The following is a 24,546-nucleotide window of genomic DNA, read 5'->3' on the forward strand; positions in this document are numbered from 1 at the left end:
AAAGCTATTTGGATGGTTTTGAATATGAGATAATATTAGAGAAGTATATTCAAATAGAAATGAATGAATGCCATAGCAGTAAGAGCCAGATGGAGGCTAGATCAAGTCTCTCTTTTTAGGGATGGGGAAAATGAGCCCCAGAGAAGAGAGTTGCTCACAGTCACACAGAATTGGCAATCTGTTCTGTTAATGTTTAGTCTACTGCTCTTCCTAAGAGAGTCCTAGCCTTACTATTTCAATAATTCACCAATAATAGTCCTTCTGTATAACAACATGAATAAGGCACATGAAAGTTCTAGGTCTCCAGAGTACCCCTGCTCCTGAAATGCCAGAATCAGTCCCACTTCTTCTCCCACAGGACGCCAGAAAGCCTTTTCTGAAGGTCAATGGCTAATGGAATCCACCAGGTCCTGGACCACCAGAGAAAGCTGATGGTAGGAAGGCAACTGCATAGGGAAAGAGACAAGATTCTCTGACCAGAAAGGATACTGGCAGCCAGTGGGCGGGATAGTGAGCACATACCCAGTTCTTTTGCAATTCCCTATAAGAGGAAAATGCAGAAGTCCTTTGCCCAAGGCAGATGGTGGAAGGTATGGAGAAGGTTATATAGTATAACCCAGTTTCCCTGAGTTTTAATATCGAATCGAAAGAATACACGAGGGCAGTAATTCCTGTCTACCCTTGCAGCCCACCGAATTCTGGGCCCACAGCTTGCGGAAAAATTGGGTGCACTCAGCGCCCCGCAGCCTGGCACAGCAATGCTGCAGGCCAAGCTGGCCTGGGTGCAGACAAGTGGCTAAGCATGGAAAATGAAGATGACTGCCATCTCCTTCCTGGCCCCTATTGCTCTGTGCTATGGACCCGAGGGATGCTGATGCTTGGGCCGCCAAAGTTTGCTCTGGTTCTGGGGGCCTGTGGAGAGTCCCTAGGGAAGGAACTGCGCACCTGGCACCAGAGCAGTTGGTGTGTTATTTCGGGTTCCAAATACTAACTTCAAGTGGTAGGAGTGGGCGGGGGTTCAAAGAGGGGGACCCCTTTCAGAAGCCTGCGTCCTCACCATGCCAGCCTCCTCCCACATCCCTGCAACTGCCCTTCGGATGGGTTCACTCTGTGGCCGCTCCCACCAGCTGATTTTGACAGAGGGGATCCCAGGCTATGCGGGCGGGGCGGGGCGTACCCTTGCCAGATCCAGGGATGATAACATGCTGACTCCTTGTCGAGGCTTTGGGCTGTCCAGGCTCCGCCCCCTGTGAGTGTGTAAGTGTGTGATGCTGCCACAGCCGCTGCTGCCGCCGCCGCCTGTGCAGCCTCAGCTGCTGCTACCGCCGCGCCGCCGCCCCGGCTGCCACACCGCGGGCTGCCACACCGCGCCGCGCCGCGCCGCTGCCACTGCCACTGCCACTGCCCCATCTGGCCCCGCTGCTGCTGCCGCCGCCACCGCTGCCGCCGGCACGCAGTCTGCCAGGCGGGCGGCTCTGCCTGTCCAAGCCCGCAGCGGCTGCCACTGCAGTGTCCGGGTGCTGGACGCTCGGGCAGCAGCGGACCAAGAGGATCCGAGTGAACGTCCAGGCACTTGCCCAACCCGTGCTACCGCCTCCACCGCTCCGGAGCGCAGGACCCCGCAGGTCCGGTGCACGCTGGCGTCGCCGCCGCCGCCTATGCGGCCCCAGCACTTTTAAACGGGCGGGAGGGCTAGAGAGCCGGGCCGCCGAGAGCAGCGAGTCAGCCGAGCGGAGAGCTGCGCCTGCCCGCCGCGAGCTGAGACGGACGCCCGCCCGCCGCTTCCGCCTGGCCGCTATGGATCTATTCGACTTTTTCAGGGACTGGGACTTGGAGCAGCAGTGGTAGGTGTTGCTTTTTTGCCTTCTCCTTTGCTACGCAGGTCCCCGGGCTGGGGCTGGGCTTTTCCCCTTTGTTAAGAGGAGTCGGGGCTGTGGTGGGGGCGCCTGGGAAGCACTCCCACTTGCTCTTGGCCACCTCTGGCCCCGGGCGCCTAGACTCCTAGGTTGAGTGCCAGGGTCCAAGGAGGTGCGGATAGACTGAGGAATGCGGGTCCCGAAAGCGTCCGTTGGGGTTCCAAGTCCTACGAGTTGCATTTGGCCCAAATCGGATCCAGTACCGCCCGGGGGCTGAGTCTCAGGACCTGCGCCGGGGTTTTCATCCTGGAACGGTTGGCCAGGCCGGCCTCCCAGCGCACAGGATGCTGCCCACCTGAAATGCCTCAACTTTCCAGGTGCCCAACGTAGGCAGCCGGCCATGGGGAACAAGCAAGGGGCAAGGTGCCACCAGCCGCCCTCTGCTTCCTCAGCGGCCACCGCCCACGCCACCTTCGTCCCCGCGCAGCAGGGCAAGCACACCTTCCCTTCTACCCGCTCAACCCAAGTTCCTCATACTCCCGGCGCCAAGCGGCGGCTTCTGGGGCCGCAGCGCGGGGGGGCCCCAGGTCGCGGCTGACTTTGGCGTTTTGCTTTTAAGACTAAGGGTTTTTGAAGTTGGCCCACAGAAGTCGTGCGCTCCGATGTCAGTGCACATTTTATTACTTGCTGGACCCCGGTTCGTCCCCCCACTGGGAGGAAGCTTCAGGTTTGTGTAATGGGCACCCATCTCAGATTCAAAGATTTAGTTAGCTCTTCCCCACATAACTTAAACTTGTCTCTGAGAGATTTTTGAAGGATAGCGCAAAGCTGACTGGGAAGCGGAAAGTTGTTCCTCTCTGCATGATGTGCGCGTGTGTGCCTAAATAGCGATAAACATATCTATTAACTTTTATAAAGAAACAAAACAACAAACTTCACCTTCTGCCACAAACATTTTTAATTTGTCACATTTTAACGTATAAATCCACCCCCCCCCCCCGCCAGCCTATGGAATTAGATGGGGGGAGGGCGCGGCAGCAGCAACTTTTAATTGCACTTTTGGCTATTGCCTTTAAAAATGTAGTTAGAATAATCTATAGTATCGACCATAGTGTAAAATTTTTTGCAATGTTAAACTACTAGCCGCGGTTGGCTATGAATGCTTGTATTTTTACAAGGATTTCCCTTGCTGATGTGATATTTTAGGCAATTTCCTTCTGTAGAAAAGGGGCATGTGCTTAGTCAATAGCTTCACTATGCCAATCGTGACTTTGTTACTTGCAAACCCAAGATAATCAGAACTTAAATACATTTTATTTTGCAGAAATTTCGGGTAAATCCTTGAAGCCACGCATTATGCTGTATCAGTATTAATTTGTAACACATTTTTGATAGCACGCAGGGTTTTATCAGCTCTGCAGAAAAACATTATGCTACATTTTTTAATAACCAGGCTGTTATTTAAAAGTAAAGATCACAATAAAATTACTGCTTAATTAAATATCATGCTCCTGCACACAGCCTTTACTCTGCTTCACTAATTTATTTTGCAGACAACTGATAACCACAGCATTAGTATTTGCATACAATTTGCCTAATAGATGGTGTGGGTAGCATCATTAATTTAACAGACATTGTTATAATTGGTTTTGTGGGTATAGTTAAAATGTTAAACATTTACAAGGTATTCATTTTTTAAAAACCTGATTATTTTTGTATTATTTTAATTTCAATTTAATCTTAAGCACGTGCAGTTGCATATTTAAAGGGGATAGGCTCTTTTAGATTTGATTTGTTTTTTCAGAAAGATACACCTCCCCCCCTTTTGGAGACTATCTTTTCTTACATTTAAAAAAATGTGAAATCTTTTTTTCTCCAGTCCCCTAACTATGCCACATTAATTAAGAAACATGTAGACTTGGACACTCCGTGGATATTGTGTGAAATGTGATGAATTAGTATGACACATCTGTCTAAAGAAGCCAGCCTTTGCCCTCTGTGCACATATTCCAGGAAAATTTCTCCTTCTTACTGTTTGCTTGTGAGGTTCAGTCTTCTTTATGCATATGTGTTTGTAAACATGTGTAATGCAGTCATGTTTCTGTGTTTTGTACACCCCAACTGAGAAAAGAACCATAATTGTGACAATAGTGGATGAAGTAAAAATCTTGCTATTGCCTAGAATGAAAATCTGTACCTTTCTGAACTCACTTTGGACATCCAGAGCATGCCAATTATGTGTTCATTATATGTTTACTTCCTCTCCTGGGGAGTAAATAGCTGCTTAGAGTGCTTGATACAGCATAATGTGTGGCATCCAGTCACTCCCAACTCCCCAGGAGGCCCAAGGAGGAAAAAGGTACCAGCCAAGTTAAGGGTCTCATTTACATTGGACCTTTTCTCAATATTCACTTGTGGAACAGAAGCTCAGAGCTATCTCTACTGCAACCCTAGATGTCTGACAGTAAGTGGATCAGATCAGCTAAAACCAGTTTAATTTCCTAGAATTAATGAAGGAAGATTTTTACATGCACAGGCATATGTGTTATTTGTAATGACTTCATTATAGTAAACAAAAAGTGCATGCCCATTTATAAACAGATACATTTGTCAGAATGAATGCAAATGAAAAGAATGGGACATGAATGACACTGCATTATGCATATGTGTCCTGTCTGGGAGTACTCAATGCCTAACAGAACATAGTGCTGGATTTCACAAACTGCAAGAATATCTTAATGGGCCATGCTCTGGTCTCGATTAAAGGGCCAAAGCTCAAGTTCCTTAAGATTCCTGGATGAATGAGCAATGTTCACCTGTGTCTGAATTTAATATGAACCATTCTGTGAAAGAAGAGGAAGGTGCAGATGTCTGTCTGTGCTCACCAAAGACAGAACTTGCTCTTAAAAAAAGAAAACAAGATAAAGAAAAGACATAATTTTATCCTTTAAATCATTCCATAGACTTCCTTGTGGTAAACCAATAAATTAATTGTTGAGATGGCTGGAGATCATGTGGCTAGATTTAGACCTGTTTGCCAGCAATTGGGATGTCATTAATCCCCTTTTAACTGGGAGGGGGAATCAAAATTAGAGGGCCTACAAATTGTATAGCTTTCAGTCCTGTAAGCAGCCCCCCCCCCCCATATTGATAAGGTATTGCTTTGAGACAAGTCAAGTTTTTTGTGGGGATGTTTATCTTCCTTTTATTACTAAAAAGAAAGAAAGGCAGAGAAGGAGAAAGGAGCGAATTCTTAAAAATGAAAAGAAATCCACCATGATAGAAAAAACAAAATGTTAAGAAGCCTAGTGAAAATTGTAGTTAAGCAATTGTGACAGTGGCTGATTTCTCACTGTGAAGGACTGCATCAATTGTTTGTAGTTTTTATGTGATGTCTCACAAGTATCCTAATTAGAAGCAAACTTGCAAACAGGCAGTTATACAGGAAGAGACTTAAACTCACTAAACTATTATATAAATAGAAAGTTCAAAGGTCTGTGTGGGGCTGTCAAGGGTGAGAAGAGGCCATGTGCAGGCCAGGCTTCTCCTCCTCCAGTGAAGGCAGCCCCCAGGGCCTGCACCAGCAGCCCACAGCTTCCCCAGTTTTCCTCAGTCTTGCGGGGCGGGGGGCGGGGGGGTGGGGGGGTGGGTCAGGTAGGGCAAGACCCTGCTCTCCAGACAAAAGTGAACTGTTTCAGCTCAAGCCAGGCATGGTCCTTGCACTGCAGCAGCCCTGCTGCCTCAGCCTGCTCTATGAACACAATGACTTTGGAGGCCTCCTTAGCTGCAAACCTCTGGAATTATAGAACATGCCTATTTATGGATGGAAAGTTGTGTGTGAGAGAGATAACAACCTTTGCCAACCTGGGGATAGTAGAAATGTGGAAGCAGATGGCAGGATTCTCTTTTGACTAAGGCCTACAGGTTCCCAGGATTTCTCATTCTCTACCTCCATCCATTTATCTTTCCCCTTTCCCCCCTGTTTGTCTTTCAGTCAAAGGGAGATGGTCTGTGGTTTGTTTCCTTTGCCAGTACAATATGCATTCTTCAGTGTGTTTGGACATTCATTCAGCAAACCATTGGGGGTTGAGTTTCTTTTTTTAAATATGTATTTTTTTTTTGAGAGAGAGAGAGAGAGAGAGAGAGAGAGAGAGAGAGAGAGAGGAAGAGAGACAGAAACATTGGTGAAACAGAAACATCGATTATCTGCCTCCTGCACACCCTCTACTGGGGATTCAGTCTGAAACCAGGGCATGTGCCCAGACAGGGACTTGAACCAGTGACCTCTTAGTGCCTGGAACGACCCTTCAGCCCACTGTGCAACACCAGCTGGGCATGGTTGAGTTATTTTTAAAATTCTTTATTTAAGTTATTACATATAGTATTACATATATCTCCTTTTTTCCCCCATTGATCTCTCCCTGGCCACCCCCACCCCCCAGCACATGCCCTCACTCCCCTCGTGCCTGTGTATATTGGTTATGCGTATATGCATGCATACAAGTCCTTTGGTTAATCTCTTACACTCCACCCCCATCCTCCCCTGCCTTCCCTCTGAAGTTTGACAGTCTGTTCGATGCTTCTATGTCTCTGGCCCTATTTTTGTTCATCAGTTTATGTTGTTCATTAAATTCTACAAATGAGTGAGATCATGTGATATTTATTTTTCTCTGACTGGTTTATTTCTCTTAGCATAATGCTTTCCATGTGGTTGCAAATGGTAAGAGTTCTTGTTTTTTTACAGCAGTGTAGTATTCCATTGTGTAGATGTACCAGTTTTCTAATCCATTCATCTGCTTATGGGCACTTAGGTGGTTTCCAAATCTTAGCTATGGTAAATTGTGCTGCTATGGACATAGGGGTGCATATATCCTTTCTAATTGGTGCTTTTGTTTTCTTGGGATATATTCCTAGAAGTGAGATCACTGGGTCAAATGGAAGTTCCATTTTTAATTTTTTGAGGAAGCTCCATACTGTTCCCCACAGTGGCTACACCAGTCTGCATTCCCACCAGAATTGCACTTGGGTTCCTTTTTCTCTCCATCCTAGCCAGCACTTGTCCTTTGTCAATTTGTTGATGATAGCCATTCTTACAGGTGTGAGATGGTACCTCATTGTTGTTTTGATTTGCATCTTTTGGATGATTAGTGATTTGGAGCATGTTTTCATAGTCTCTTGGCCTTCTGTATGCCCTCTTTCAAAAAGTGTCTATTTAGGTCCTTTGCCCATTTTTTGATTGGATTGTCTATCTTCCTTTTGTGAAGAAGTATGAGTTCCCTATAAATTTTGGAAATTAGGCCCTTATCAGATATAACATTGGCAAATATGTTCACCCATGTGGTGGGCTTTCTTGTTGTTTTGTTGATGGTTTCTTTTGCTGTGCAGAAGCTTTTTATTTTGATGTAGTCCCATTTGTTTATTTTCTTCTTATTTTCCATTGCCCTAGGAGCTATATTGGTAAAGATATTGCTACGACATATGTCTGATATTTTTCTGCCTATGGATTCTTCTAAATTTTTTTATGGTTTCCTGTCTTATCTTTAAGTCCTTTATCCATTTACGGTTATTAGGATTGAGTTTTTTAAGGGAGAGTGTGGAAAGGGGAGATTCAAGTCAGGAAAATTAGCTAGTAATCAGGTCTCCTCCACAAACCCTCAAAGGACAAAAGCTATTTCAGTAAGTCTTAAAAGGCATGTCTATTGAACAAGGAAGAAAAGTATCTCATATTAGAAGTCAGTTTAATGATACATGAATTGTTTTGCTAATGATTCAGTCAAGCATTTAACAACTTTAAAATATACAAGTCAAAAGTGAAAATGACTGCATCAAAAAAGAATCTGTCATTACAGACATAAACACGATTCCAAACATTTAAGCATTCTGTGGATGGATAAAATTATATTGTATTTAAACATGGTAAATATTGTTGAATAGAAATGGCTTTAATTTGCTGAATGTTTATTTCATGCCCATTATTCTCAGCTAAGATGATATTTTTCTTTTTTTTTCCTTTAAAATAAATTTTTATTGATTTCAGAGAGGAAGGGAGAGGGAGAGAGAGATAGAAGCATCAATGATGAGAGAGAATCATTGATTGGCTGCTTCCTGCATGACCCCATACTGGGGATCCAGCCCATAATCCAGGCATGTGCCCTTGACTGGAATCAAATCCAGAGCCCTTAAGTCCACAGGCCAATGCTCTATCCATTGAGCCAAATGAACTAGGGAAGCTTAGTCTATTTCTTGCATGCAAAATTTGCACATATTTAACATGATTTCAAAATTGTAAAAATCCAATGAAATGGCCATCTCTGGAACAATCTAGACACTAAAGCTCTATTAGGTCATATCCAAAAAAGGGAAATGGATATATACTTTATTAGCCTCTCATGTACAGTGACTACATTTTTTTGTCTTTTTTTTCCTAATTGCTATGGGATAAAGAAAGAGGTAATTTTAAAACTTGTTTACTGATAATATAAAAAAATGTATTGCTAATTAGAATACTGTGCTGTACACATGAAACTAATCCTATCTAATATAAGAGAAAATGGTAATTAGCCATACATACACTACCCTTCCCATTGGCTAATCAGGGCGATATGCAAATTAACTGCCAGCCAAGATGGTGGCTGGCAGCCAGGCAGCTTAAAGCGAACATGAGGCTTGCTTGCTTCAGTGACAGAGGACTCCAATGTTCCCTGCCTGCCGCTGCCAGCCTCTGAGCTGCAACTCTGAGCAACTATGTTACAAATATAGAAGCTAAACAAAACCCCAGAAACCTGTTTTAGTCGGCCAGGGCTTCAGCCAGCAGGATCGCAACATTGTTTCAAATACAGAAGGTAAACAAAGGCCAAAAACCTGCTTTCAGCAGCGGAGGCCTAAGACCTGGAGCCAAGCTTCAGAGCTAAAGCTGGCCCAGAATAAAAAAAAAGAAAAGAAAAGAAAAAAAGGAGCAGTTGGGAGCTTCAGTCACCCGCCAGCCTGAAAACAGCCCTCAGCCCCTCACCCAGAATGGCCAGGCACCCCAGTGGGGACCCCCACCCTGAAGGGGGTGTGACCAGCTGCAAACAGCCATCATCTCCTCACCCAGGCTGGCCAGGCACCCCAGTGGGGACCCCCACCCTGATCCAGGACACCCTTCAGGGCAAACCAGCCAGCCCCCACCCGTGCACCAGGACTCTATCCTATATAGTAAAAGGGTAATATGCCTCCCAGCACCGGGATCAGTGGAGCCACGAGGCCTCCCGACACCGGGATCAGTGTGACAGGGGGCAGCGCCCAAACCCCCTGATCGCCTTGCGGCTCTGTGTGTGACAGGGGGCGGGCCCACAACCTCCCTATCTGCCCTGCTCTGTTCGTGACAGGGGAATGCGCCCCAACCCCCTGATCAGCCCTGCTCTGTGCCTGATAGGGGGGAGCTCTCCAACCTCCTGATCACCCTGCGGCTCTGTGTGTGACAGGGTGCAGCGCCCCAACCCCCTGATCGGCCCTGCTCTGTGTGTGACAGGGTGCGGCGCCCTAACCACCCCCCCTCATGGGCCCTGCTCTGTGTGTGACTGGGTAGAGCCATAACCTCCCCATCGTCCCTGCCCTGAGTGTGACTGAGTGCAGCACCCCAACCCCCTGATCCGCACTGGTCTGTGTGTGACAGGGGGCGGTGCCCCAACTCTCCTATCGGCCCTACTCTGTGAGTGACAGGGGGGAGCTCCCCAACCCCCTTATGGGACCTGCTCTGTGCGTGACAGGGGGCAGCGCCCCAACTGCCTGATTGGCCCTGCTCTGTGCGTGACAGAGGGTGGCGCCACAACCTCCCCATCAACCCTGCCTTGAGTGTTACAGGGGGTGGTGCCCCAACCCCCCAATCGGCCCTACCCTGAGCGTGACTGAGGGTGGCATCGCAACCTCCCGATCCACCCTGCTATGTGCATGATGGCGGTGGTGCACCAACTCCCCAATCAGCCCGGCTCTGAACCCAACCAGGGGCTGCACCTAGGGATTGGCCCTGCTCTCTGCCACCTGGGAGCAGGCCTAAGCCAGCAGGTCGTTATCTCCCGAGGGGTCCCAGACTGTGAGAGAGCACAGGCTGGGCTGAGGGACCCCCCCCCCCAAGTGCACAAATTTTTGTGCACCGGGCCTCTAGTCTATATATATAAAAGCCTAAGCGACTCTCTGACCAGCTATGACGTGCACTGTCTACCAGGGGGAAGACACTCAATGCAGGAGCTGCTGAGCTAGGGTGACTTGGCAGCTGCGGTTCTTGGGTGACACATCTGGAACCAAAGAGGAGGAGGCCCAATTCCAGGGTGTGTCACTGGAGAACCACCCTCTTGCAATCCAGGACCCCTCCGTGACCTCTCCGGGAATGTTGGAGAGCAAGTTTTGGCCTGATCCCTGCAGGCCAGGCCGAGAGACCCTACTGGTGCACAAATCTGTGCACCGGGCCTCTAGTTGGTATATATAAGAGGCTAAGTGACCAACCGTCCATCCATCTGACCATCTGACTGACCAGCTGGCACATATGACGCACACTGGAAATTTAAAAATATACGTTGGCATTGGCTCATGTATGTGGGATAAATATAAAGCTCTCACTGGTGAAATTCGTACACAGGCCGGGTCCCTAGGCTTGGCTGGCAATGAGGGCCAATCAGGGCCTTAGGGCTGCTGGCCGGGGCCTTTGTTCCAGCTGCCAACCTGGGCCTTCCTTCATTCCACACCACCCCCTGGTGGTCAGTGCACATCATAGTGAGCAATCAAACTCCCAGTCTCTCAGTCGAACTCCCAAGGAGACACTTTTAATATTAGCCTTTTATATATATACTAGAGGCCTGGTGCACAAAAATGTGTGCACTCAGGGGGGAGGCAGGTTCCCTCAGTCCGGACTGTGTCCTCTCACTGTCTGGGACCCCTCAGGGGATGACCACCTGCTGGCTTAGGCCCGCTCCCCCGGGGATTGGGCCTAAGATGGAAATCAGACATTCCTCTGGCATCCTGGCAGCCCTCGGGGGATGTCCACTTGCCAGGGGGAGCAGGCCTAAACTGCACTCGGACATCCTTAGTGCTGCTGAGGAGGCAGAAGAGGCTCCCACCACCACCGCTCTACTGGCAGCCATCAGCCCGGCTTCTCCCATGTGAGAGCACCCTGACCACCAGAGGGCAGCTTATGCATTCAGTGTCTGCCCCCTGGTGGTCAGTGTGTGTCATAGTGACCAGTCATTCCCAGTCTTTCTGCTGTTAGGGTCAGTTTGCCTATTACCCTTTTACTATCTAGGACAGGTGCCTGGTGCACGGGTGGGGGCCGGCTGGTTTGCCCTGCAGAGTGTCCTGGATCAGGGTGGGGGTCTCGCTTGGGTGCCTGGCCAGCCTGGATGAGGGGATGATTGCTGTTTGCAGCTGGTCACACCCCCTTCAGGGTGGGGGTCTCCACTGGGGTGCCTGGCCAGTCTGGGTGAGGGGCTGAGGGCCGTTTTCAGGCTGGCGGGTGACTGAAGCTCCCAACCTCTTCTTTCTTTCTTTTTTTTTTATTCTGGGATTTATTTACCTTCTATAGCTGTCACTGGAGCTGAGAGCTGGCATTAGTTCTGAGGCTCGGCTTCAGCTCTGAGACCTCGGCAGCTGAAAGCAGGTATCTGGGTTTGTTTGGCTTCTATAATTGAAACACTGTTGCAACTCCAGCTCTGATGGCTGAAAGCAGGTTTCTGGGGTTTGTTTAGCTTCTATAATTACAACATTGTTTCTTAGAGTGCAGCTCAGGGGCCGGCAGCTGCATGCGGGTAACCTTGGCTTCTTCCATCACTGGAGCAAGCAAGCCTCCTGTTCGCTTCAGCTGCGTGACTGCCGTCCGCCATCTTGGTTGGCAGTTAATTTGCATATCGCCCTGATTAGTCAATGCAAAGCGTGTCAGAGGTACGGTTCATTACCATGTTTGTCTATTATTAGATAGGACTAGAGGCCCAGTGCAAAAAAATTTGTGCACTCAGGGGAGAAGGGTGTCCCTCAGCCTGGCCTGTGCCCTCTCGCAGTCTGGGACCCCTCAGGGGATAACCACCTGCTGGCTTAGGCCCGCTCCCCCGGGGATTGGGACTAAGATGGCAATCAGACATTCCTCTGGCATCCCGGCAGGCCTCGGGGGATGTCCACTTGCCAGGGGGAGCAGGCCTAAACTGCACTCGGACATCCTTAGTGCTGCTGAGGAGGCAGAAGAGGCTCCCACCACCACCGCTGTACTGGCAGCCATCAGCCTGACTTGTGGCTGAGCAGATCTCCTCCCATGTGAGAGCGTCCTGACCACAAGAGGGCAGCTCCTGCATTGAGCGTCTGTCCCCTGGTGATCAGTGTGTGTCATAGTGACCAGTCATTCACAGTCCTTCTGCTGTTAGGGTCAGTTTGCATATTACCCTGTTACTATATAGGATAGAGGCCTGGTGTACCGGTGTGGGCAAGCTGGTTTGCTCTGAAGGGTGTCCCTGATCAGGGTGGGGGTCCCGCTTAGGTGCCTGGCCATCCTGGATGACAGGCTGATGGCTGTTTGCAGCTGGTCACACCCCCTTCAGGGTAGGGGTCTCCACTGTTGTGCCTGGCCAGTCTGGGTGAGGGGCTGAGGGCCGTTTTCAGGCTGGCGGGTGACTGAAGCTCCCAACTTCTCCTTTTTTTCTTTTTTTCTTTTTATTCTGGTATTTATTTACATTCTATGGCTGTCACTGGAGCTGAGAGCCGGCTTTAGCTCTGAGGCTCGGCTCCAGCTCTGAGACCTTGGCTGCTGAAACCAGGTATCTGGGTTTGTTTTGCTTCTATAATTGAAACACTGTTGCAACTCCAGCTCTGAGGCCCGGCTGCCTGAAAGCAGGTTTCTGGGGTTTGTTTAGCTTCTATAATTGCAACATTGTTTCTTAAAGTGCAGCTCAGAGGCCAGCAGCGGCATGCGGGGAACCTCGGCTTCCTCCGTCCCTGGAGCAAGCAAGCCTCCTGTTCGCTTCAGCTGCATGGCTGCCGTCCGCCATCTTGGTTGGCAGTTAATTTGCATATTGCCCTGATTAGCCAATGGGAAGCGTGTCGGAGGTACAGTTCATTACCATGTTTGTCTATTATTAGATAGGATAGATATATATACTCTTTTGACATGTACTGTTTTGCAGTAATGTAATTACCACATGAATCTTTCTTCTAATTAATTTCCTTTCCATGTTCACAAATATGTGCACTAGTACAAAAAAATGTTGAATGTACACTGTAATTGAAAAAAAATCTTTAAACATTAGAACTAAAAAACACACAACTCAAAACCACAACTTGGAGAAATCTTTTTGAGGGGTGTGCATATGTGTATGGGTTTTACTTGTATATGGTAGAACACATTATCATCATTGCTACCATTATTTAAGTACTAGAAGCCCAGTGCATGAATTCATGCATGGGTGGGTTATAGCCAGCCTGGCCCCAGTTGGGGAATTGGGGCTGGGCCTGTCTGGAGAAGGAGATTGTGGGATGTTGGCCAGCCAGCCAGCCCCAATTGGGGCTGATCAGGGCCCAGCAGGCTGGGGGAAGGGGCCATGGGCAATTGGCCGGGAATCCCCACCCCCAATTCGTGTTGGGGGCTGATTGGGGGCAAGCAGAATGGGCGAGAGGCCATTGGTGGTTGGCTGGCCAGCCATGCCCTTGATGGGGTGGGGGGGCCGATCTTGGGTGAGGTTTGGTGGGGGAGGGGCTGCAGGAAGTTGGTGGGCGATCAGGGTGGGCTTGGCTGGGGCGAGGTGCTGCAGGTCAATCCGGGTGGTGGGGGCCCATTGGGGTTGTGGCACGCCAGGGAGAGGGGCTGCCCCCTATTAGGGTGGGGAGTGTGATCAGGGGTGGGACAACTAGGGGGAGGGGCTGCAGAAGGTTGGCCCCTCAGCCCCATCCCTTATTGGTGTGTGGGGGTGCAATCAGGGGCGGGCCGGCTTGGTGAGGGGCATAGGTCTATCTTGGAGGGTGGGCTGATTGGGGGTGGGGCTGGCCAGGGGAAAGGGAGGGGGCGTTTGGCCAGCGGCCTGCTCTTGATCAGGGTGGGAGAGTTCGATCAGGGGCAGACCAGCAGAGGGGAGGGGCCACAAGGATGGCTGGCTAGCCCCAACCCCTTATCAAACCATTTCACTGGCCACAGTGGGTGTCATAGTGTCCAGTCGTTATTGTTGTTATGGCTGTTAAGGTCACTGGCTTTTTAAAAATATATATTTTATTGATTTTTTATAGAGAGGAAGGGAGAGGGATAGAGAGTTAGAAACATCGATGATAGAGAAACATCGATAAGCTGTCTCCTGCACACCCCCTACTGGGGATGTGCCTGCAACCAAGGTACATGCCCTACACCGGAATCAATCCTGGGACCCTTCAGTCCACAGGCCAATGCTCAATCCTCTGAGCCAAACCAGTTAGGGCTTGCTAGCTTTTTATATATATAGATTATTACTTTGTGCCCTAACCATCACCAAGTGCTTTTTTATTGTTTAAAATATTACATATGTCTCCTTTTTCCCCAATTGATACCCCCCCAACCCATCTCAGTCATTATTAGTGACTTTGAGCATGTTATCATATGACTCTCAACAAGACCCCAATGCCCCAGTGTCTGTGTCCATTGGTTATGCTAATATGCATGCATACCAGTCCTTTGGTTGATCTCTAACCCCCAACTTTCTCTCTGAGGTTGGAAGGTCTGTTCAGAATTACCTGTCTCTGATTCTATGTTTGTTCATCATTTTATGTTGTTCATTAAATACCACATATGAGGGAGATCATGTGATATTTATCTTTCTCTGACTGGCTTATTTTACTTAGCATAATGCTCTTCAGTTCCATCCATGCTGTTGCAAATGGTAAAAGTTTCTTCTTTTTTAAGCAGCACTAGAGACGCAGTGCACGAAATTCGTACATGGGTAGGGTCCTTAGCAGCTGCTGGCTGCCTGCCAGGGCCTCCTTCCCTGGCTACCAACTTCTGGACGGGGCCTTCCTTCATTCTGCACCGCCCCCTTGTGGTCAGCTCACATCATCACAAGCAAACTCCTGGTCCATCAAACACCCGAGGGTACACTTTGCATATTAGCCTTTTATATGTATAGACTAGAGGCCTAGTGCACAAAATTCGTGCACGGGGCGGGGGCTCCCTCAGCCCAGCCTGCACCCTCTCCAATCTGGGACACCTCAGGAGATGTCCGACTGCTGGATCAGGCCAACTGGCAGTCGGACATCCTTCGCACAATCGGGACTGCTGGCTCCTAACCACTCACCTGCCTGCCTGACTGATTGCCCCTAACAGCTTCTGCCTGCCATCCTGACCACTCCCTAACCACTCCCCTGCTGATCTTATTGACACCTAAGTGCTCCCCTGCCGGCCCAATCTCCAATTGCCCTTCCCTACCAGCCCAATCGCCCCCAACTGCCCTCCCCTGCAGGCCCTGTCTCCCTCAACTGCCCTCCCATGCAGGCCTGGTCATCCCCAGCTGCTATCCCCTGCTGTCCTTCTTGTGACAACATGGGGCAGCCATCTTGTGTTGGCCATCTTGTGATGACATGGGACGGCCATCTTGTGATGACACGAGGGTGTGTGGATCAATTAGCATATTATCTCTTTATTATATAGGACTAGAGGCCCGGTGCACAAAAATTTCTGCACTCGGGGGGGAGGGGGGCGTCCCACAGCCCAGCCTGTGCCCTCTCACAGTCTGGGAGCCCTCAAGAGATAAGGACCTGCTGGCTTAGGCCTGCTCCCGGGTGGCAGAGGACAAGCCCAATCCCTAGGTGCAGCCCCTCGTCGGGCTCAGAGCAGAGCCGATTGGGGAGTTGGGGCGCTGCCCCCTGTCATCCACAGAGCAGGACAGATCGGGAGGTTGTGATGCCACCCTCAGTCACGCTCAGGGTAGGGCCGATTGGGGGGTTGGGGCACCGCCCCCTGTCACACTCAAGGCAGGGTCGATGGGCAGGTTGCAGCGCCACCCCCTGTCATGCACAGAGCAAGACCAATCAGGGGTTTGGGGCGCTGCCCTCTGTCACTCACAGAGCAGTGCCCATCAGGGGGTTTGGGGCTCCGTACCCTGTCACACACAGAGCAGGGTCGATCAGGGGGTTGGGGAGCTCCCCCCTGTGATGCACAGAGCAGGGCTCATCAGGGGGTTGGGGAGCTCCCCCTGTCACGCACAGAGCAGGGCCAATCAGGGGGTTGAGGAGCTCCCCCCATCACTCACAGAGTAGGGCCGATAGGGGAGTTGGGGCACCGCCCCCTGTCACACACAGAGTAGGGCGGATCAGGGGGTTGGGGCCCCACACCTTGTCACACTCAGGGCAGGGCTTATGGGGAGGTAATGGCTCTACCCCGTCACACACAGAGCAGGGCCCGTGGGGGGCGGTTGGGGCATCACCCTCTATTACCCACAGAGCAGGGCCGATCAGGTGGTTGGGGCGCTGCCATTGTCACACTTAGGGCAGGGCCAATGGGGAGGTTATGGCTCTACCCCGTCACACACAGAGCAGGGCCCATGGGTGGGGTTGGGGTGCCGCACCCTGCCACACACAGAGCAGGGCTGATCAGGGGGTTGGGGCACCTTCCCCTGTCACGAAAAGAGCAGTGCGGATAAGGAGGTTGTGGCCCCGCCCCCTGTCACACATAGAGCCGCAGGGCAATCAGTGGCTTTGAGCACTGCCCCCTGTCACGCAGATCCTGGTGCTGGGAGGCATATTACCCTTTTACTATATAGGATAGAGGTCTCTTGCATGGGTGGGGGCCATCTGGTTTGCCCTGAAGGGTGTCCTGGATCAGGGTGGGGGTCCCCACTGGGGTGCCTGGCCAGCCTGGATGAGGGGATGATGGCTGTTTTCAGCTGGTCACACACCCTTTAGGATGGGGGTCTCCACTGGGGTGCCTGGCAGTCTGGGTGAGGGGCTGAAGGCTGTTTTCAGGCTGGCGGGTGACTGAAGCTCCCAACCGCTCCTTTTTTTTTTCTTTTTTTTTCTTTTTTAATTCTGGGCCAGCTTTAGCTCTGAGGCTTGCCTCCAGCTCTTAGGCCTCCGCTGGTGAAAGCAGTTATTTGGTTTGTTTGGGTTTTATAATAGAAACTCTGTTTCAACTACAGCTCTGAGATCCCGGCTGGCTGAAAGCAGGTTTCTGGGGTTTTGTTTAGCTTCTATATTTGTAACAATGTTTCAAACTGCAAGCTCAGAGGCCAGCAAGGCAGGCGGGGAACGTTGGAGTCCTCCGCCACTGAAGCAAGCAAGCCTCATGTTTGCTTTAAGCTGCCTGGCTGCCGGCCGCCATCTTGGCTTGCAGTTAATTTGCATATCACCCTGATTTGCCGATGAGAAGGGTAGCGGATGTACGGCTAATTACCATGTTTCTCTTTTATTAGATAGGATAGTATTCCATTGTGTAGGAAAACCACAATTTTTTAATCCACTCATCTGCTGATGAGCAAATAGGTGGTTTCCAAATCTTAGCTATTGTAAATTATGCTGCTGTGAACATAGGGGTGCATATATCCTTTTTGATTGGTGTTTCTGTTTTCTTGGAATATATTCCTAGAAGTGGGATTACTGGGTCAAATGAGAGTTCCATTTTTAATTTTTTGAGGAAACTCCATACTCTTCTCCACAGTGGTTGCACCAGTCTGTATTTTCACCAGCAGTGCACGAAGGTTCCTTTTTCTCCACTTCCTTGCCAGCACTTGTCATTTGTTGATTTGTTGATGATAGTCATTCTTACAGGTGTGAGTCATTCTTACAAGTTCATCAATCTTGTTTTTCCTTTCAAAGGCCTACCTCTTGGTTTTATTGATCTTTTGTATTCTTTTTTTTTGTCTCTATGTCGTTTATTTCCACTCTGATCTTTATTATTTCCTTTTTTCTGCTTACTCTGGGCTTTTCTTATTGCTCTATTTCTAATTTGTTGAGTTGTAGGGGTAGATAATTTATTACCATTTTCCTTGATTTTTTGAGGTAGTCCTGTAGAGCTATGAAATTCCTTCTCAGAACTGCTTTCACTGTGTCCCATAGATTTTGGATTGTTTTGTTTTCATTGTCGTTTGTAACCAGCATGCTTTTTATTTCTTCCTTGATCTCCTTGGTAACTCAATCATTGTTTAATAGCATGCTGTTGCGTCTCCAAGTGTTTGATTTTTTTTCATTGTTTTTATTGTAGTTGATTTCTTACTTTATTTGTGATCTGAGAAGATGCTTGATATGATTTTTATCCTTTTGAATTTGAAGAGATATTGCCTGTACCCCAATATGTGCTTTAGCTTTGAAAATGACCCATGTGCACTTGAGAAGAATGTATAGTCTGTGGCTTTGGGGTGAAATGTTCTGAAGATGTCAATTAAGTCCGTCTGAACTAGTGAGTCATTGAAGATTGATGTTTTTCTCCTGATTTTTGTTTAGAGGATTTCTTCAGTGCTGTCCATGGGGGATTAAAGTCTCCTAGTATGAATGTATTGCTGTTGATCTTCCTGTTGATGTCTTTCAGAATTTTTTTTTGTGTGTGCATTTTTGTGCTCCTGTATTGGGTGCATATATGTTTACCAGATATATACTCCTGTTGAATTGCTCCCTTTAGTATTATGAAGTGGCCTTCATTATCTCTTGTTATGGCCTTTACTTTGAGGTTTAATTTGTCAGATATAAGCATTGCTACCCCAACTTTTATTTTTTTCATTTCCATCGACTGAAATTTTTTTTCCTTCCTTTCACTATCAGTGTGTGTGAGTCCCTTGTTCTGAGCTGGGTATCGTGTAGACAGGTGATATATGGGTCATATTTTCTTATCCATTTAGCTACCCTATATCCTTTGATTAGAGCATTTAATCCATTTATTGGTAAGGATATTATTGATAGGTACTTGTTTGTTGCCATTTTTGTTCTTTATGTCTGTGTTCCTTCCTCACTTCTTATTTCTTCTTTTATAGCAGTTTCTTTAGCATTTCTTGCATTGTTGTTTTGGTGGTGATAAACTCCCTTAGTGCTTTTTTTTGTCTGTGAAGTTCCTGATTTCACCTTCAATTTTGAATGATAACTTTGCTGGATAGAGTATTCTTGGATTCAGTCCCTTCCTTTACATTACTTTGTATATTTCATTCCATTTCCTTCCCGCCTGATGTGTTTCTGTTGAGAAATCAGTTGATAGTCTAATGGGAGATCCCTTATAGGTAAGTTTCTGTTTTTTCTGGCAGCCTCTAAGATTCTTACTTTGTCATTGCTGTCTTCCAATTTAATTATGATGTGGGTTGGTGTCAGTCTTTTTGGGTTCATCCTGTTTGGGACTCTTTGAGCTTCTTGGACTTGTGTGAGTTTTTTCTTCCCAGTATCTGGGAAGTTTTCTGTCATTATTTCTTCAAACAGGTTTTCTATTCCTTGCTCAGTTTCCTCTCCTTCTGTCACCCATATTATGTGGATGTTGTTTTGTTTCATGTTGTTCCAAAGATCCCTTATACTCTCCTCCTGCTTTTTTAAAGTTTTTTGTTTGTTTGTTTGTTTTTCCAGTTACTGCTCTGCTTGGGTGTTTTTTCCTACCTTGTCTTCTATCTAGCTGATACAGTCCTCAGCTTCTTCTAGTCTATTGTGATCTTTATTGCAGCGATGTCATTCTTCATTTCTTTGTGGTTCCTCTTAATTTCCTCTTTATTCTTACACATGTTGTTGAATTTGTCTTCCATCCTTTTCAACATCCTTATGACCATTGCTCTTAATTCTTTCTCTGAGAAATTGCTTGCCTCCATTTCATTTATTTCCTTTTCTGGTGTTTCTTCCTTTTCTTTCATATGGGGCTGTTTCTTTGTATCCCCATTTTTGCTTCTCTCAGGGTGTCTGGTTATGTGGATCTTTCTCTACCACATTCACCAAAAGGCACAAAATACAACTTGACTAGACATGACACAGAGGAAACAAAACATGACTTTATTTACAACACTGATAACCCCAAATAAAGGTGACCACCAGCAAAAAGCGAATTAGGGGAGAGAAAAGAAGCAAAATGATTTTGAGAAAAGGAAAAATGGTTAGAGAGAAAAGAAAAAGGAGAAAAAAAGGGGAAATATACATATATGGAAAGAAAAATCCACAAAACCAACAAATAAACCAAAAAATGCAAATAACATACAACCAGAAAAAAAGTTTGTAACTTCATCTGAAGAGGCAGAGCTAATTTTCATATGGTAAGTTAAAGGAATTGACTGAATGGGAGAATGACCATGATTCAGTATAGAGAAGGTAGAAAGAAAATGAGTATATAAGAAGAAAAGTAAAAAACAAAATACTCAATAAATAATTAATTAAAAATAATTAAAATATATACACTAATAAAAGAGAAATATGCAAATTAACCATCACTCCCACACTCTGCTATACCCAACAGCCCATCAGAGTGACTATGCAAATAACCCAACAAAGATGGTAGTTAATTTGCATACATAGGTGCTGAGTGAAGACTGAAGATGACTGAAGATGGCAGCGGCCTCAGAGCTAGAGTGAGCAGGAGGCTTGGGTTGTTCCCACAATGGAGGAAGCCAGCCCTGGGCTCTGCTCAAGGAGGGGCTGGGGGCCTGGGTCTCTGGGGGCAACCCATGCTTCCAGTCTGCCCTGGGTTCCACTAGAGGAGCTGGAAAAAAAAGGAGGGGCTGGGAGCAGCCAGAGCAGAGAAGCCAAGCCTCATTGCTGCAGCTGGACCAAAAGCCTGGGTTCTGGGTGCCAGAGGAAAACCGGTGCCGGCAGCCAGGGGAAGGAAGGCCTATTGCACAAATCTTCGTGCAATGGGCCACTAATATATATATATATATATATATATATATATATATATATAATTTTATATATGAATTTTCCCCTTTCTTTAATATATCTATGTATATATTCATCTATTTTTGGAAAAGGAGAATAGAGTAGAGAGCAGTTAGGCCTGAGTTTGGTGTGTGAAACTAATTAAGCTATTAGTAGGAGAGCATGTAAGGAGAGGAAAAACAAAAGCATAAAATAAAAACAAAAACAAAAACAAGACATACTACTAATCAAACAGACAACAACAAGAAAAAATATTGGCTAGTGAAGAAAAAGAGAAGGGTACATGGACTTGGAGCAGGGAGTAAGACAACAGAGACTACTATAATTGTAATGCATCAATAAAGCAGATGAAAAAGATGAATTTTTAATAAGGAGTTAAAAAGAACGGATAGAGAAAAACTAACGCAGCACCCTGTGGATCGAAACAGGATGAAAAAGGGAGAAGTGAGGAAGAAAAGGTTGGCAAAAAGGAAAAAAAAAGAGATAAAGTAAAATAATAATGAAAATATAAAAATAGAATGTAGAACTGTAATAAAAAATAAAAGGTTAAAAATATAATAAAAATAAATATAAATAAAATTAAGAAAAAAGAAAAAAATTGAATTTCTTTAATAAAAGATAAAAAATAAATAAGTTAAGTAGTGAAGTGTTGTTCACTTTAGCTGAGCTTTAATGTGCCTTGAGGTCTGGTTTAAGACCCCTCTCTACTGTTATGTCTGCCACATCTCAGTTTCATGTTAGGTAGTCAACACAATGTTGAAGTTCCCAATGTTCCACCACTCCTCTGTGTCAGATTTCACAGTCTTGGTTTCAGGCAGGAGGGATCCATATGCCCGCTTTGCCTGCTTTCAGTCATATACAGAAGTGTCTATTTCTGACATGGGCTCTAGGTGGGGTTGTTGCTGTATTAGTTTCTGGGTCTAAATGGCCCCTCAACCCAGTTCCCAGGGACTCCCTGGGGGTATTCAGAATCCTTGTTTCCCTCCCAAGCTTAAGGCTCGGTGTGGCTGTGCTGCTAGTAGGGGCCTGGTCTTCAGGAGAAAAATGACTGTTCAGGGTTGGAAGGGCCAGACTGTCCCAGAGTTGGCTTCCTGGTTGCCTGTCCCTATTTTGCTCCTCAGCTTCCACAAAACAGACTACTAATCAAACAGTCTGCATGGCAGCCTCAGTGAGTGTTTGTAATTGAAAGATCCTATGTATTGTGTTCAGCGAGCAAAAGTAAGGAAAATATAAAGACAGAGCAACTGTGCCACTGCGTGTCTCTCTCCTCCCCATCACTGCACAACCAGTGCAGAACTTCAGGCTGCCTCTCTGGGTGCAGCCTCCCACGGCTGTGGACTTAGATCTAGAGTCCCCATATGCCAGTAGCCCTGTGGACTGCCTTCCACAGTCGAGTGTTATGCATGTCCCCAAGGGACACAGACTTGATGCAGCACAGTTTCCTCCTGACCCTCTCGTCCCAGCTGCATGCATCTCTCTCTCCAGCCCAGATCCCTGATCCTACTGTTCTCCAGGCATTCTTCCATCCTTTCTTGCCATGGATTGTCCTACCAGCTATGTTTAATTCATCAGTTCAAGGTAGATGTTATTCGATTCAGCTGTTTCTTCTATCTGCTCTGTCAGAAGGCTCAGGATATATCCGCCTATTCGGCCGCCATTTTGTCTCCCCCTGGAGAAACTCCTTAGGAGCCCACAGCTGAGGAGGCTGGAGTCTTGTGGTTCATGTGTTTGCAGTGAAGGCAGCAGGTTCTTGGCTGGTGTGGCTATAGGTTCCCGGGTTGTGTCTGAGGTCTCCCTGGGTGAAGGTAAGGCCTGGCTCCCAGTCACAGCCACTCTCTCCTTCAAGATGGCACAATCTCTTTGGCAGAGCAAGCCACCCCAGGAGAGATTGCAGTGATAATAGAGGCTTCCCAGCTAAGGGACCCTGGTCTGCCAGCCCCCAAAAGTCCTGTGAAATATAACTGACCCTCACTCGCAACACACAGGTGTAGACAGAGCTGACCCTAGAGCAGGGGTGGGCAAACTTTTTGATTCGAGGGCCACAATGGGTTCTTAAACTGGACCGGAGGGACGGAACAAAAGCATGGATGGAGTGTTTGTGTGAACTAATATAAATTCAAAGTAAACATCATTACATAAAAGGGTACAGTCTTTTTTTTTTTTTTTTTAGTTTTATTCATTTCAAACAGACCGGATCCGGCCCGTGGGCCGTACTTTGCCCACGGCTGCCCTAGAGCCTGTACCATCAACAACTGACATTTATGTAAGCCTTTCCAACATGTAGAATCCTATGTCATATGGCATCCCATTCTGTCATTATGAATTCAGATGTGTAAATGTTATTCCCATTTTACAGAAAAACAGCCCTAGAGTGGCTGTTTGACTCACCCAAATTCACACAGTCTAGTAGTGGAGCCATGTCAGAAATTCACATGTTTCGATTTTAAGGTCAGGAGTCTTCCATAAAATCAGATTTCCTATTATCTATATACATAAAAGGCTAATATGCTAAGTGTCCAACCATCCAACTGGTTTGCTTTGATGTGCAGTGACCACCAGGGGGCAGACGCTCAATGCAGGTGCTGCTGAGCTGCAGTGACTTGGCAGCATCGGTTCTTGGGTGATGCACCCCAAAACCAGAGAGAAGGAAGCCCAATTTCTCGCAGGGCCATGCCATTCCACCTTTGGCCATGGGTTATGTTGATGCTGGGCCCTGAATCTGGTTTACTGCACACTTGCATTTGCATTCCATACCCTGTACAATAGCAACTTTGCAGAGTGCCTTCTTTCACTCTGGGACCCCTCGGGGGATGTCGGAGAGCTGGTTTTGGCCCGATCCCCACAGGCCAGGCCGAGGGACCCCACCTGCCAGAGGGACCCTACTCACTCCACACATGCTGGGAAGGGACCACAGGAGGTTGGCTCCAGGGCATGTCTGGCCCATCTTGCACAGTCCCGCCCTGCTGGCCACCTTCTAATTAATTTCCCTTCAATGTGCATGAATCCGTGCACAAGGTCACTAGTTTACTATAACAGTGTGGGCTCAAGTATTTAGTTCTCACCGAAACAAATGGATTAGATTGTGTATATTATACTGTTGTAAAAAAAAAAATCTGTGGAATTGCCATGTAATTGACTAACTGTGGAATTCTGTCTTTTTCTTTTAACTTTAAAAAAGAAGAATTTATATACTGTTAAAATCTCTTAGCACTTCCTTTATGGATGTCCCTTTAATAAAAACATATATCAGGCAAAACTAAAGTCCTTGGGAACTGTCCATTTAAATTTGAATGCCCTATTTTTCAAGATTTGTTACCTGAACATAAAGAAGACCATGATATATTTGTCTGGTTGATTTGGAGCCTCAAAGCTGGGCATAGAAAGTGGAAAACATTTCTTTCCAAAGCTTTGTAACTTACTACATTTCTTATTTTATTTTTTCCTCACAATAACCTTGTGGGTTTGTCAGGACTAGTATTAGCTCCATTTTGTAGATAAGAAAACAAGTTCAGAGAGGTGAAATGACTTGCCTAAGTTTACACAGTAAGTGAATAGTTTTAGGACTTCTTTTTTGCTCTTTTTACTCCATCACCTCTGTTTTAGCAAGTCGTTTATGTTTAAATATTCACATTGCTTCCTGGGGAATGGTGTATTGCCTTCTCCAATCATCTAGCACAGTGCCTTTCCCATTACACATGCTCAATAAACATCTGTTGACTGATGTTAGAGCAATATCAGCTCAAAGAGTGCTCTATGCAAATGTTCTTATCTTTGAAAGATAGTTGCTTAGTAAATTCTGAGATAATGCTGGACCTCTGCTTGTTTGATAGTGTTTTAAGTACTTCTTGAAGGTCTCTTAGCCAGACTGATCTCTTGCAGAAAGTGATGAGAAAGAACA

At 47.0% G+C, this 24,546-nt stretch overlaps 1 protein-coding gene across 2 annotated transcripts in view; it reads left to right on the forward strand.

Annotated features, from left to right (window-relative positions):
• Positions 1-1,353: 1,353 nt before the first annotated feature.
• The window catches only part of AFF2 (ALF transcription elongation factor 2), a 626,368-nt gene continuing 603,175 nt past the window's right edge, over positions 1,354-24,546 (forward strand). For both annotated transcript variants that reach the window (XM_081081418.1, XM_081081419.1), the window contains exon 1: positions 1,354-1,844. In XM_081081418.1, the coding sequence (XP_080937544.1) occupies positions 1,798-1,844 (47 nt within the window). In that variant the 5' untranslated portion in view covers positions 1,354-1,797. The remainder of the gene's footprint in view (positions 1,845-24,546) is intronic.

This window comes from Myotis nattereri (assembly GCF_964212035.1).
Source record: "Myotis nattereri genome assembly, chromosome: X".
NCBI classification, from domain to species: Eukaryota; Metazoa; Chordata; class Mammalia; order Chiroptera; family Vespertilionidae; genus Myotis; species Myotis nattereri.